The sequence below is a fragment of the Bombina bombina genome, chromosome 3, assembly GCF_027579735.1.
Source record: "Bombina bombina isolate aBomBom1 chromosome 3, aBomBom1.pri, whole genome shotgun sequence".
In the NCBI taxonomy this organism is placed as follows: domain Eukaryota; kingdom Metazoa; phylum Chordata; class Amphibia; order Anura; family Bombinatoridae; genus Bombina; species Bombina bombina.
Window position 1 is genome coordinate 477,264,231 of NC_069501.1, and position 16,105 is coordinate 477,280,335.

General features: G+C 41.4%; 1 protein-coding gene across 1 annotated transcript in view; it reads right to left on the reverse strand.

The window, feature by feature from the left end:
• Positions 1-524: 524 nt before the first annotated feature.
• SMPD2 (sphingomyelin phosphodiesterase 2) overlaps positions 525-16,105 on the reverse strand; it is a 120,708-nt gene continuing 105,127 nt past the window's right edge. The window contains exon 11 of the mRNA XM_053706796.1: positions 525-2,154. Coding sequence (XP_053562771.1) covers positions 1,838-2,154 — 317 coding nt within the window. The 3' untranslated portion in view covers positions 525-1,837. The remainder of the gene's footprint in view (positions 2,155-16,105) is intronic.

Sequence of the window (16,105 nt, forward strand, 5' to 3'; positions counted from 1 at the left end):
TCCAATGGAGGACGTGCCTGGCACGTCCTTGGTTGTTAAGGGGTTAAAGGGACATGAAACCCAAATTAGTTTTTTCATGATTCAAATAGATTATACATTTTTAGACAACTTTCCAATTTTCTTATGTTGTAAATTTTGCTTCATTCTCTTGGTATATTTTATTAAAGAAGCAGCAATGCAATCCTGGGAACTTGCTGAACACATTTGTAAGCCAATGAAAATGGGCATGCAAGTTCAGCCACCAATCAGCAGCTAGCTTCAAGCTACTGGGCCTATCTAGATATGCTTTTCAGCAAAGGATACCAAGAGAATTACGCAAATTAGATAATAGAAATACATTGGGAAGTTGTTTAAAATTGTATGTTCTATCTGAACCATGAAAGAAAAGTTTTGGGTTTCCTGTCCCTTTATTCTCACTTAGCTTTAGAACTGATCTCCCTCTAGGACTTTTGATGATTTGCTTTATCGGTGCATGAGGTATCTCATATGATCTATGAGGATTTCAAAACGCCACGCAAATATGGTTAACGGTTAGAGTATCAAGTTTTATTTATAAAGTCAACAAATAAGAGTTAATAATTAGAAAATAACCTGATTTTTTTTTAAGATTCTGATTTATTGTAGATGTTTTCTGGCAGTTATGAATTTCCTTTTTATAAAATAATTAATTATTAGCTGGAATTATTATTTATATATCATAATGAGGTAAAATGATGATTTAAATAACAGTAAAATAATTTAAAGTTCATTTCTGGGAAAGGGAAGAAAGGCAGCTCAATAGAAATGGGTAGTAGAGGAGGGTCATAAAATGTTAAAGGGACATTGTAAAACTTGTTTCCCCTTAATGTGTTCCAAATGCCATGTTATACCAGCTGCAGGGTAAATGTATGAGAAATTGCTTCTTGATGATTATTTTTATAAATTAAATAGCTGGATTTGCTCTTTGAAACACAACCCATAAAAATAGACTAAGCTTGAAGAGACATCAGACATCCCTATCTTGTAACTCAAATTATTCCATATCTTATCTCTGTCTCTATACAATACTTAGAAAACAACAACAGAAAATTTAACATTTTATACTTTTTTCTTTCTTACACCGCCCTGGGAGTGTAATATTCTCCTGCTGTCTGTGTTTACATAGCTTGTCAATAGCCTATACTTAAAGGGACAGTATACACCAATTTTCATTTAACTGCATGTAATAGACACTACTATAAATAATATTATGCACAGATACTGATCTAAAAATCCAGTATAAAACTGTTTAAAAACTTACTTAGAAGCTCCTAGTTTAGCTTTGTTGAATAGGTTAGCTGGAAAGCCCACTGCAAGTGGTTCTATAGTAAAAAGAGAAGACCCTCCCCCTTCCTCTGCATATGAAAAGACCCTTACAACCAGGAGCAAGCTGGAGTAGGTATACATCAGTATTCTCCTAAAACTTTGGGGCTTGGTTAGTAGTCTGAAAAACAGCGCAATGTTATTTAAAAATAACCAAAACTATATATTTTTGAAAAAATAAACCTGTATGGGCTATATAAATGGATTATCTACAAAACATTTATGCACGGAAAAATCTAGTGTATAATGTCCCTTTAAGTATAGAAACTCTCAGTATAGTTAGAGATACAACAGGCAAAATCAGCTATTTAGAATGCTGATATAAAGACAAAGGAACTATTTGTAAACAATTTAATACACTCCATCAGGTAAAATGGATCATTGGGAACAAATTAAAGAGGAGGACAATTTAGGGTAAACTGTCCCTTTAAGTGGAGTATAGATACTTAGAAGTGGAATATTCAATGCCCTGCAATCAGTCTTTTGAAGATAATTCTCAATTCTCTTGAAGTCCACTTTCTACTAAGCTCATCTGCTCCATGACACTCTGCAGTTGATGTCGTTCTTCTGAATGAAGCACAAGGGAAGTGAAGGAAATCAGAAGGAAGAGTATGGTTAAAAATGTGGAGGGAAAGAAGCTGAAGGTCGACCCTAAAAGAAAGAGGAGGTTGGAAGAGCACTGCAGAATTAGGAATGCTATGAGGAGTAGAGTAACATAACCAAAAGCTGTGCGCCACCGCTCTGCTGTGTGTAAACCGGCGCGGAGTTCAGTATAACAAGCAGTAAAAAGGGGAGATACCACTGAGGCAGGAGCTGCACAGAAAAACAAAAATGTAATTAGCAGAATATTAAAGAGAAATATATAAATATGAAGTTTGTCTGCAATTACTGAAAACTTACTACTACATTACTTTTTTTCTAATGTCATATACAGTACTGTGCACAAGTCTTAGGCTACCATTAGATTTGTTGTTTTAGCAATAGTATAATGACCATATATAATTATTTCTCAGTCTCTTTATTTGAATACAATTAGAAAAACACACGATATTTGTATGCAGCATAAACCCCCCCCCCCCCCGAAAAAAAACAAAAAAAAATGCTTTTATAGGCTAAAGTGGCAAGTATTTAGTGTGACCTCCCCTTATACTTGACCAGTAGCAGGAACCTGGCTCTCGTAAACCTAAATGGAATGGAACCCTAATTAATGTCATTGCTAACACTGTATTTCTCCTACTATTTCATGTCAAAATCACTGCTGTGAAAAGGTCTATTACACCAGGTTTGTACAAGACATGCTTGAGCATTACATACACATTTGGTATGAGTTTAATACATTGTAAGCTTGCTAATAAGACCAACTTTCAATCACATCATTCCATTCAAAATGCCAAAGATCACAGAATGTGACAGACATAAAGTCATACTTTTGCATCAGCAAGGCCACTCTCAAAGACAAATCTGCAAACAAACTGGATACTCAAGATGTGGTATTCAAGCTATAAATAAATGTCAAGAATCAGGAGAGGTAAAGGACCAAAAAAGGACTGGAAAACTTTCAAAATCTGATGAGAAGTTTGTCAGAGTTTCTTCTTTGAGAGACCAGAAGAAGTCCAGCAAGGACCTGGCTCAGCATCTGGCAGCCTCATAGGGATGCCAAGTTTACCATTCTACAGTCTGAAGAAGCTTGATCAGGAATGGTCTTTGTGGAAGGGTAGCAGCCAAGAAACCACTTTTTTGGAACGGGAACAGGGTGAAAAGACTAAGATATGCTAAAGATCACAAAGATTGGAATCGAGTGAGGAATCCAAGTTTGACATTTTTGGGTCCAATCGTCGACAATATGTTAGAAGAAGAGAGGGAGAGAGATGGAAGAATGAGTGCTTGCAGCCTTCAGTGAAACATGGTGGAGGGTCTTGTCTTGGTTTGGGGCTGCATTTGATGAAGTACAAACAAGGAGAAAAAGACGAGTACCGGAGCCAGGGTGCCAGTGCAATGGTAGGTTTTAGTCAAGCTGTTAACAGTAGGTCTAGGAAGCACCTATAGCTGACGCATTTCGCACATGAACACATGCGCTTCATCAGAGATAGGTACCTGGTACTCCAGGTGTGTAATAATACAGGTAAGCAACCAATCGGTAACTTGATTCCTCCCTCTAGGGGAGTGTACCTCTGGAGAACACAGGTGGGGGTTAATTCTAATAGATGATATAATAGAAAACAATGCTTATGACATTCAACAGTGCATTGGCTATTACAATGGATAGATAAGTAAAAATAAAAATACAAATGAATAAAAATACATAATGGACGTACTTTCAATTGGAAATGTAGAGATGTTACATTAGGTTACATAAATGTTATGTTAAATTCCAATTGGGTGCAAACTGTGTTCAGAAAAATATATATTTACAGGACTATGCATACTCCTTTTAAACATCTGCATTTTCTTTTTTTATAAATGTTTAGGCAAATGTATAAACATCCTGTAAAGTATACTTAATAATATGTACTTTTATTTTAAAAAAAATGTGTGCACAAACAATCCTACAAATATAAATCTAAAACGATCAGTGAATGTTCCCATACTAATGGCTAATGATGGTAGCAGATAGCATAATGTTACTATTGTCCCTATTCCTATGTGTACAGATGGTAGCTACTTCTATAATAAGAATGATTCTATTGTGGGACCAACCTGGGGAAGAGAAGGGACATTTTGGGTGTCAGCTTCCTCCCTTTCTCAAAATAAAAATGTTCTGCAACCAAAAATGCTCATTACTATGTGTACAAGAGTATGGGGAATGCAAAAAGTACAGACAGGTATTAATTCATCATGCCATTCCTTCTAGAAAAAGCCATATTGGGATGGTTTTATTTTTCAGAATGATAACAATCCCAAGCACACTGCTAATGCAGTGAAATCATATTTGAGAGAAAAACAGCTGATAAAACACTGACAGTCATGGAGTGGCCTCCTCAGAGTCCAGACCTGAATATTATAAAGACAGTATGGGATCACTTGGACAAAGAAAGAATTAAAAGACAACCTAAATCTAAAGAAGAACTCTGGGAAGTGCTGAAAGAAGCCTGGTATAATATACCTGAAGATTATTTCAGAAAACGTCAGAACAGTCTCCCCAAAAGAGTTCAAAATGTGCTTAGTGCCAAAGGAGGTCACACTAAATATTGACTTTGCCTGAAGAAGCCATTTTCTTATGAAAAGTGTTTTTTTAAATATATTTTGTATACATATTTCCTGCATTTTCTGTTTGTATCCTAATAAAGAGATCAAAAAAACATAATGTATGCTTACCTGATAAATTTATTTATTTCCGGATATGGTGAGTCCATGGAATCATCAATTACTAGTGGGAATATCACTCCTGGCCAGCAGGAGGAGGCAAAGAGCACTACAGCAAAGCTGCTATATATGTCACTTCCCTTACCCATAACCTCCATTCATTCGGCCGAAGGAAAAATGGAAAAAGAAGATAATACAAAAGTGTAGAGGTGCCTGAGATTTTAGAAAAAATAACTGTCTTAAAGAAAGGGTGGGCCGTGGACTCACTATATCCGGAAATAAATACATTTATCAGGTAAGCATAAAACAAAATTTATGCTTACATGATAAACGTATTTCTTTCTTGACACAGTGAGTCCACGGATCATCAGTAATTACTATTGGGAATATCACTCCTGGCCAGCAGGGGGAGGCAAAGAGCACCACAGCAAAGCTGTTAAAGGGACATGAAACCCAGATTTTTTCTTTCATGGTTTAGAAAGAGCATGCAATTTTTAACAACTTTCTAATTTACTTCTGTTATCTAATTTGCTTCATTCTCTTGATATTCTTTGCTGCAAAACATATCTAGATAGGCTCAGTAGTTGCTGATTGGTGGCTGCACATAGATGCCGCGTGTGATTGGCTCACCCATGTGCATTGCTATTTCTTCATCAAAGGATATCTAGAAAATTAAGCAAATTAGACTATAGAAGTAAATTGGAATGTTGTTTAAAATTGTATTCTCGATCTGAATCATGAAAGAAAAATGTTGGGTTTAGTGTCACTTTAAGTATCACTTCCCTTCCCACAACCCCCAGTCATTCGACCGAAGGAAAAGGAGAGAAAGGAAGCAACACAAGTTACAGAGGTGCCTGAGGATTATATGACAAAAAAAAACCTGTCTGAAAATACAGGGCGGGCCGTGGACTCACCGTGTCAAGAAAGAAAGAAATTTATCAGGTAAGCATAAATTTAGTATTCTTTCTAATGACACGGTGAGTCCACGGATCATCAGTAATTACTATTGGGAATCAATACCCAAGCTAGAGGACACAGATGATAAGGGAGGGACAAGACAGGAATCCTAAACAGAAGGTACCACTGCTTGAAGAACCTTTCTCCCAAAAGAAGCCTCAGCAGAGAAAACGACAAACAAAGCAGAAGACTGGCGAAAATCCTTAGTCGCCTGTAAATAGTATTTCAACGCACGCACCACATCTAGATTGTGCAGGAAATGCTCTTTATGAGAAGAAGGGTTAGGACACAAAGAAGGAACAACGATTTCTTGATTAATGTTCCTATCCGAAACCACTTTAGGAAGGAAACCTAACTTAGTACGCAGAACTACCTTATCCAAATGAAAAATAAGGTAAGGGGATTCATACTGCAACGCCAAGAGTTCAGAGACTCTACGAGCAGAAGAAATTGCAACAAGAAACAAAACTTTCCAAGATAACATCTTAATATCTAAGGCATGCATAGGCTCAAACGGAGCCTGCTGAAGAACTTTAAGAACAAGGTTAAGACTACAGGGAGGAGTAACAGGTTTGAACACAGGCCTGATTCTAACTAAGGCCTGACAGAAGGATTGCGCATCTGGCACATCCGCCAGACATTTATGCAACAAAATAAATAAAGCCGATATTTGACCCTTCAAAGTACTCGCAGACAAACCCTTCTCCAGAACTAACAAAGTAATTGTAAAGGATTTACAAAAATAGAAAACTCAAATCTGTGTATGTTAAATTATAACTGAGCCCAAAATGCAATCATACCAAAAAGAAATTGTTTTATATTAAACATTCATACATTCATTTTTATTGAATTATACCACATACAATAGCATAGGCAGGAAAAATTAAAAACACATCACCCCCGGTGGCATTATCAATCCATTTAGGTAATAAGGATTAATATTTAAGTACTAGTCTAAAAAGCAGCATATATAGTGCAAAGAATATATGGCTAAGCCCTTACAATCTGAGGGCTAGTTAAAATTAGTTGTACAATTATAAATATGCTGCTGGAAATATTAAGTAAATGTAACTTTCGGAGCAACGAGGGTGAGCAGTTAAAATAACGGGAAAGACAAAGCTTATCCCTGAGGACCCCTAGTTATTAGAATTATATAATAACTAAATCCTTTTGATAATGGTGTAATGACATTGACATCCGGCTTATAGTGTACTCAGCCTTCTTTTTCCCTCACTCTCATTATTATCAAACCCTTCTCCAGGCCTTCCTGGAGAAAGGACAAAATTCTAGGAATTCTGACTCTACTCCACGAGAACCCCTTGGATTCACACCAGAACAGATATCTGCGCCATATCTTGTGGTAAATCTTTCTAGTCACAGGCTTACGAGCCTGAATCAAGGTCTCAATGACCGACTCCGAAAACCCGCGCTTAGATAGAATTAAGTGTTCAATCTCCAAGCAGTCAGCTTCAGAGAAACAAAATTTGGATGAAGGAAGGGCCCTTGAAGTAGAAGGTCCTTCCTCAGTGGAAGTCTCCAAGGTGGAAAAGAAGACATCTCCACTAGGTCTACATACCAGATCCTGCGTGGCCACGCTGGTGCAATGAGGATCACTGACGCCTTCTCCTGTTTAATTCGAGCAATGACCCGTGGAAGGAGAGCGAATAGAGGAAATAGGTATGCTAGACTGAAATTCCAAGGGACCGCCAAAGCATCTATCAGTACAGCCTGAGGATCCCTTGACCTCGATCCATACTTCGGGAGCTTGGCATTCTGTCGAGATGCCATGAGATCCAGCTCCGGCTGTCCCCATTTGAGAATCAAGTTGGAAAACATCTCCAGATGGAGTTCCCACTCACCCGGGTGAAAGGTCTGTCTGCTCAAAAAATCTGCTTCCCAGTTGTCCACTCCTGGAATGTGGATTGCAGATAGACAGCAGTTGGGGGTCTCCGCCCAATGAATAATCTTGGTTACCTCTGTCATGGCCAAGGAACTCCGAGTTCCTCCCTGATGATTGATGTAAGCCACTGAAGTTATGTTGTCCGACTGGAACCTGATAAACCGGGCTGAAGCTAACTGAGGCCAGGCCAGAAGAGCATTGAAGATTGCCCTCAGCTCTAGGATGTTTATGGGGAGAACTAACTCCTCCCGAGTCCATATCCCCTGAGCCTTTGGCGAGCCCCAGACTGCTCCCCATTCAAGCAGGCTGGCATCCGTGGTCACAATCACCCAGGTAGGTCTGCGGAAGCAGGTTCCCTGGAAGAGATGTTCCTGAGACAACCACCAAGGAAGAGAATCTCTTGTAGCCTGATCCAGTTCTAATCTTGGAGACAGGTCTGCATAATCCCCGTTCTATTGTTTGAGCATGCATAACTGCAGAGGCCTGAGATGGAACCGAGGAAACGGAATGATGTCCATGGCAGCTACCATCAGACCAATTACCTCCACACATTGGGCCACTGACGGCTGAGCAGAGGACTGAAGGGCAAGGCAAGTGTTGAAGAGCTTTGTTCTTCTGACCTCTGTCAGAAATATTTTCATTGATAAGGAATCTATTATGGTTCCCAAGATCACTACCCTTGTAGCTGGAATCAAGAAACTCTTTCCCAAATTCATCTTCCATCAGTGAGAGAGCAGAAAAGATAACAACTTCTCTGTGTGGGAGTTTGCTTGTTGAAAAGATGGCGCCTGAACAAGAATGTCATCCAGATAAGGCGCCACTGCAATGCCCCGCTACCGGAGCACTGCCAACAGTGCTCCCAGGACCTTTGAGAAAATTCTGGGAGCTGTGGCAAGGCCAAATTGAAGAGTCACAAACTGAAAGTGTCTCTAGAAACGCGAACCTCAGAAACTTGTGATGATCCCTGTGGATGGGAACATGCAGGTACACATCCTTTAAATCTACTGTTGTCATGAATTGACCCTATTGAACCATGGGGAGAATGGAACAAATAGTTTCCCTCTTGAATGACGGTACTCTGAGGAACTTGTTTAGACTCTTGAGGTCTAAAAATCGGTCTGAAAGTTCCCTCTTTTTTGGGAACCATGAACAAATTGGAGTAGAATCCCAGACCCTGTTCCTGCACTGGAACAGGAACTATCACTCTCAGGTTGGAAAGGTCCCAGACATAGTTTAAGAACGCCTCTCTCTTTATCTGGTCAAAAGATAATTTTGAGAGTAGAAACCTGCCTCTGGGAGGAAAGGTCTTGAACTCTAGTTTGTATCCCTGGGACACGATGTCCACCGCCCAGGGATCCCGAACCCAGGTCTGAGCGAAGAAGGAAAGTCTGCCCCCACAAGATCCGCTCCCGGATCGGGGACAGACCCTTCATGCTGACTTTGAGTCATTAACGGGCTTCTTAGATTGCTTCCCCTTGTTCCAAGACTGATTAGACTTCCAGGAAGGCTCGGACTGTTCCTGCATGGAAGAGGGAGAGGAAGGCTTACCTTTAAAGTTTATAAAGGAACGAAAATTACTCTGACGCCCTTTCTGCTTATTCCTCTTATCCTGAGGGAGGAAATAACCCTTTCTTCCCGTAATGTCTGAAATAATTTCAGCCAAGCCCGGCCCAAACAAGGTCTTAGCCTTGTAGGGAATCGCCAACAGCTTAGACTTAGATGACACATCCGCAGACCAGGACTTCAACCATAAAGCTCTGCTGGCCAGTATGGCAAAGCCAGAAATATTTGCTCACAACTAAATAACTAATAGGGAAGCATCCGTAATAAAGGAATTGGCCAATTTAAGAGCCTTGATCCTATCCTGGATCTCTTCAAGGGGAGTATCAGTCTGAATCCAATCAGACAACGCATCAAACCAGTATGCTGCCATGCTGGTGACGGTAGCAGAACACACCGCAGGTTGCCATTGTAAACCCTGGTGTACATATACCCTTTTAAGTAAACCCTCCAACTTCTTATCCATAGGATCTTTAAAAGAACAGCTATCCTCTATGGGGATATTGGTTCTCTTAGCCAACGTAGATATTGCCCCTTCCACCTTGGGGACTGTCTGCCAAGACTCCTTTATAGAGTCAGCTATTAGAAACATCTTCTTAAAAATTGGGGATGGAGAAAAAGGGATACCAGGTCTCTCCCTTTCCCGAGCAATAATCTCTGTAGCCCGGTCTGGTACAGGAAAAACTTCCACCGCGGAAGGTACATTAAAGTATTTGTTTAGCTTATTAGACTTCTTAGGATTGACCATGACAGTCATGTCGGAGTCGTCCAAGGTAGTCAAAACCTCCTTAAAGGGACAGTCTAGTATAAATTAAACTTTCATTATTCAGATAGGACTTGTAATTTTAATCAACTTTCCAATTTACTTTTATCATCAAATTAGCTTTTTTCTCTTGGTATTCTTAGTTTAAACTAAACATAGGTAGGCTTATATGCTAATTTCTAAGCCTTTGAGGGCTGCCTCTTATCACATACTTTTTAAATCTATTTTCAACACAAAGAGACAGAAAGTACACGTGTGCAAAAATAGATAATACTGTGTTCAGACACAGGGGATTATTTAAGATTTAGCACAAAACAATGCTAAATTTAAGACAATAGATAATAAACAGTCACAGTCATGTGATCAGGAGGCTGGAAGAAGGTTCCTAGATACAAGGTAATCACAGAGGTAAAAAGTACATTAATATAACTGTGTTGGTTATGCAAAACTGGGGAATGGGTAATAAACAGATTATCTATCTTTTAAAATGATAACAATTCTATGGCAGACTGTCCCTTTAAGTAACAAACGGAGGTGTTCCAGCTTAAACCTGAAGGATACAACTTCAGCATCAGAAGAAGGAATTACACTGTCTGAGTCTGAGATGTCACCCTAAGATGCTACCGAAGTATCTTCCTCCTCAGACTTCTGGGAGGGAACATTGGGAATAGCCACAACTGTGTCAGAAGCCTTACTCACTGATTCCTTAGATTTCCTCTTGCGCTTTCCTTACAGCATGGGAAAAGCAGACAGCGTATCAGTTACCGCAGAAGATATGTGGGTAGCAATGTCTTGCAAAGTAACTCCAACCGGAGTGTGAGAGGAAGTGCAGGGCACTGCATGTGTGGACGAGGTTTGGGACACTTGAGGAGAAAGCTGCGGCATCTTTCGAACAGGAGACCCCTGAACAGAATCCGTTTTAGTTAATGGTGGCTCAGAATCAAAAAGTCTATCCCTGTAATGTAATGTTCTTTCAATACAAGAGGGACAAAAAGGGATTGGTGGTTCCACATTGGAATCAAAACACAATCTACATGTAACGTTCTGCAGGGCCTCTTGGTCCATCTTACCCAATAACCCAACAAATTAAAGGAAAAACTGCTTTAATTTACTTCAAAATCTTTTCTTAAAAAAATTTACTGTCACTTTAAATTTTAAACGTAATCGTTATTTTTAAATGCAGCAACAGCACAATAAAAAACCTCAGGCAGACTCTTAACCTCAGCACTCTTTGCTGAGGTGCCTACCTGTCCTGCCGGCAACCGGATTAAGGATCTATACACGATCCGGACTTCCTAGAGCCGCAATCACAAACATACAGGCGATCTCAGCGGCGCTGCAATGTTACTCCGATCCGGAACTCCCAAAGAAGAGAAACCGGAAGGCGCGCAAACTAACTTTCAGCCTCAGAAAAGTCCGCCTTCCTAATAGTGGGCGTACCCAGGCAGGAACCCGGCCACCATTACTGTAAAGCCGGGGACAGACTTCTCACACTGGAGAGCTATTGACATATCATGTTCTCCATAATGTAAAACACATGCTTACTTGTATGTTTATAAAACTGTACACACATTTACCCGGAATAAAAAAACATAATTTATGCTTACCTGATAAATTTATTTCTCTTGTGGTGTATCCAGTCCACGGATCATCCATTACTTGTGGGATATTCTCCTTCCCAACAGGAAGTTGCAAGAGGATCACCCACAGCAGAGCTGCTATATAGCTCCTCCCCTAACTGCCATATCCAGTCATTCGACCGAAACAAGCCGAGAAAGGAGAAACCATAGGGTGTAGTGGAGACTGTAGTTTAAATTAAAACTTAGACCTGCCTTAAAAGGACAGGGCGGGCCGTGGACTGGATACACCACAAGAGAAATAAATTTATCAGGTAAGCATAAATTATGTTTTCTCTTGTAAGGTGTATCCAGTCCACGGATCATCCATTACTTGTGGGATACCAATACCAAAGCTAAAGTACACGGATGAAGGGAGGGACAAGGCTGGCTTAAATGGAAAGAACCACTGCCTGTAGAACCTTTCTCCCAAAAATAGCCTCCGAGGAAGCAAAAGTATCAAATTTGTAAAATTTTGAAAAGGTATGAAGCGAAGACCAAGTCGCCGCCTTGCAAATCTGTTCAACAGAAGCCTCATTCTTAAAGGCCCAGGTGGAAGCCACAGATCTAGTAGAATGAGCTGTAATTCTTTCAGGGGGCTGCTGTCCAGCAGTCTCATAGGCTAAGCGTATTACGCTCCGAAGCCAAAAAGAAAGAGAGGTTGCCGAAGCTTTTTGACCTCTCCTCTGTCCAGAGTAAACAACAAACAGTGTAGATGTTTGGCGAAAATCTTTAGTAGCTTGTAAGTAAAACTTCAAAGCACGGACCACGTCCAGATTATGTAAAAGACGTTCCTTCTTTGAAGAAGGATTAGGACACAATGATGGAACAACAATCTCTTGATTGATATTCTTGTTAGAAACTACCTTAGGTAAAAACCCAGGTTTTGTACGCAGAACTACTTTATCTGAATGGAAAATCAGATAAGGAGAATCACATTGTAAGGCAGATAACTCAGAGACTCTCCGAGCCGAGGAAATAGCCATCAAAAACAGAACTTTCCAAGATAAAAGTTTAATATCAATGGAATGAAGGGGTTCAAACGGAACCCCTTGAAGAACTTTAAGAACCAAGTTTAAGCTCCATGGGGGAGCAACAGGTTTAAACACAGGCTTAATTCTAACCAAAGCCTGACAAAAAGCTTGAACGTCTGGAACTTCTGCCAGACGCTTGTGAAAAAGAATAGACAGAGCAGAAATCTGTCCCTTTAAAGAACTAGCTGATAATCCTTTTTCCAAACCCTCTTGGAGAAAGGACAATATCCTAGGAATCCTAAATTTACTACATGAGTAATTCTTGGATTCACACCAATAAAGGTATTTACGCCATATCTTATGGTAGATTTTCCTGGTAACAGGCTTTCGTGCCTGTATAAGGGTATCAATGACTGACTCGGAGAAGCCACGCTTTGATAAAATCAAGCGTTCAATCTCCATGCAGTCAGTCTCAGAGAAATTAGATTCGGATGATTGAAAGGACCTTGTAGTAGAAGGTCTTGTCTCAGAGGCAGGGTCCATGGTGGAAAGGATGACATGTCCACTAGGTCTGCATACCAGGTCCTGCGTGGCCACGCAGGCGCTATCAAGATCACTGATGCTCTCTCCTGTTTGATTTTGGCAATCAGTCGAGGGAGCAGAGGGAACGGTGGAAACACATAAGCCAGGTTGAAGAACCAAGGCGCTGCTAGAGCATCTATCAGTGCCGCTTCTGGGTCCCTGGACCTGGATCCGTAACAAGGAAGCTTGGCGTTCTGGCGAGACGCCATGAGATCCAGTTCTGGTTTGCCCCAACGATGAACCAATTGAGCAAACACCTCCGGATGGAGTTCCCACTCCCCCGGATGAAAAGTCTGACGACTTAGAAAATCCGCCTCCCAGTTCTCTACACCTGGGATATGGATTGCTGATAGGTGGCAAGAGTGAGTCTCTGCCCAGCGAATTATCTTGGAGACTTCTAACATCGCTAGGGAACTCCTGGTTCCCCCTTGATGGTTGATGTAAGCTACAGTCGTGATGTTGTCCGACTGAAATCTGATGAACCTCAGGGTTGCTAACTGAGGCCAAGCTAGAAGAGCATTGAATATTGCTCTTAACTCCAGAATATTTATTGGGAGGAGTTTCTCCTCCTGAGTCCTCGATCCCTGAGCCTTCAGGGAATTCCAGACTGCACCCCAACCTAGAAGGCTGGCATCTGTTGTTACAATTGTCCAATCTGGCCTGCGAAAGGTCATACCTTTGGACAGATGGACCCGAGATAGCCACCAGAGAAGAGAATCTCTGGTCTCTTGATCCAGATTTAGCAGAGGGGACAAATCTGTGTAATCCCCATTCCACTGTCTGAGCATGCATAGTTGCAGCGGTCTGAGATGTAGGCGCGCAAATGGCACTATGTCCATCAAGCCGATTACTTCCATACACTGAGCCACCGAAGGGCGCGGAATAGAATGAAGAACACGGCAAAATTTTAGAAGCTTTGATAACCTGGATTCTGTCAGGTAAATCTTCATTTCTACAGAATCTATCAGAGTCCCTAGGAAGGAGACTCTTGTGAGTGGGGATAGAGAACTCTTTTCCTCGTTCACCTTCCACCCATGTGACCTGAGAAATGCCAGAACTATGTCCGTATGTGACTTGGCAATCTGAAAGCTTGACGCCTGTATCAGGATGTCGTCCAGATAAGGGGCCACTGATATACCTCGCGGTCTTAGGACCGCCAGAAGCGATCCCAGAACCTTTGTAAAGATTCTTGGAGCTGTAGCTAACCCGAAGGGAAAAGCCACAAATTGGTAATGCCTGTCCAGAAAGGCAAACCTTAGGAACCGATGATGATCCTTGTGAATCGGTATGCGAAGGTAAGCATCCTTCAAATCCACTGTGGTCATGTACTGACCCTCCTGGATCATAGGTAGGATGGTCCGAATAGTTTCCATTTTGAATGATGGAACTCTGAGGAATTTGTTTAAGATCTTTAGATCCAAAATGGGTCTGAAGGTTCCCTCTTTTTTGGGAACCACAAACAGATTTGAATAAAAGCCCTGTCCCTGTTCTGTCTGTGGAACTGGACAGATCACTCCCATAACTAGGAGGTCTTGCACACAGCGTAAGAATGCCTCTTTCTTTATCTGGTTTACAGATAATCTCGAAAGGTGAAATCTCCCTTGAGGAGGGGAAGCTTTGAAGTCCAGAATATATCCCTGAGATATGATCTCCAATGCCCAGGGATCCTGAACATCTCTTGCCCACGCCTGGGCGAAGAGAGAAAGTCTGCCCCCTACTAGATCCGTTACCGGTTAGGGGGCCGTTCTTTCATGCTGTCTTAGAGGCAGCAGCAGGCTTTCTGGCCTGCTTGCTTTGTTCCAGGACTGGTTAGGTTTCCAGCCCGGCTTGGATTGAGCAAAAGTTCCCTCTTGTTTTGTAGCAGAGGAAGTTGATGCTGCACCTGCCTTGAAATTTCGAAAGGCACGAAAATTAGACTGTTTGGCCCTTGATTTGGCCCTGTCCTGAGGAAGGGTATGACCCTTACCTCCAGTAATGTCAGCAATAATTTCCTTCAAACCAGGCCCGAATAGGGTCTGCCCCTTGAAGGGAATGTTAAGTAATTTAGACTTTGAAGTCACGTCAGCTGACCAAGATTTAAGCCATAGCGCCCTACGCGCCTGGATGGCGAATCCAGAATTCTTAGCCGTTAGTTTAGTCAAATGAACAATGGCATCAGAAACAAAAGAATTAGCTAGCTTAAGTGTTCTAAGCTTGTCAAGTATTTCAGTCAATGGAGTAGCTGTCTGAAAGGCCTCTTCCAGAGACTCAAACCAGAACGCCGCAGCAGCAGCAGTGACAGGCGCAATGCATGCAAGGGGCTGCAGGATAAAACCTTGTTGAATAAACATTTTCTTAAGGTAACCTTCTAATTTTTTATCCATTGGATCTGAAAAAGCACAACTGTCCTCGACAGGGATAGTGGTACGCTTTGCTAAAGTAGAAACTGCTCCCTCCACCTTAGGAACCGTCTGCCATAAGTCCCGTGTGGTGGCGTCTATTGGAAACATTTTTCTAAAAATAGGAGGGGGGGAAAACGGCACACCGGGTCTATCCCACTCCTTATTAATAATTTCTGTAAACCTTTTAGGAATTGGAAAAACATCAGTACACACCGGCACTGCATAGTATTTATCCAGTCTACACAATTTCTCTGGCACTGCAATTGTGTCACAGTCATTCAGAGCAGCTAATACCTCCCCAAGCAATACACGGAGGTTCTCAAGCTTAAATTTAAAAGTAGAAATATCTGAATCAGGTTTCCCCGAATCAGAAATGTCACCCACAGACTGAAGCTCTCCTTCCTCAGCTTCTGCATATTGTGACGCAGTATCAGACATGGGCCTTAAAGCATCTGCGCGCTCTGTATTACGTCTAACCCCAGAGCTATCGCGCTTTCCTCTGAATTCAGGCAGTCTGGCTAATACCGCTGACAGGGTATTATCCATGATTGCCGCCATGTCCTGCAAAGTAATCGCTATGGGCGTCTTTGATGTACTTGACGCCATTTTAGCGTGAGTCCCTTGAGCGGGAGTCAAAGGGTCCGACACGTGGGGAGAGTTAGTCGGCATAACTTCCCCCTCGTCAGAATCCTCTGGTGATAATTCTTTTAAAGATAACAGCTGATCTT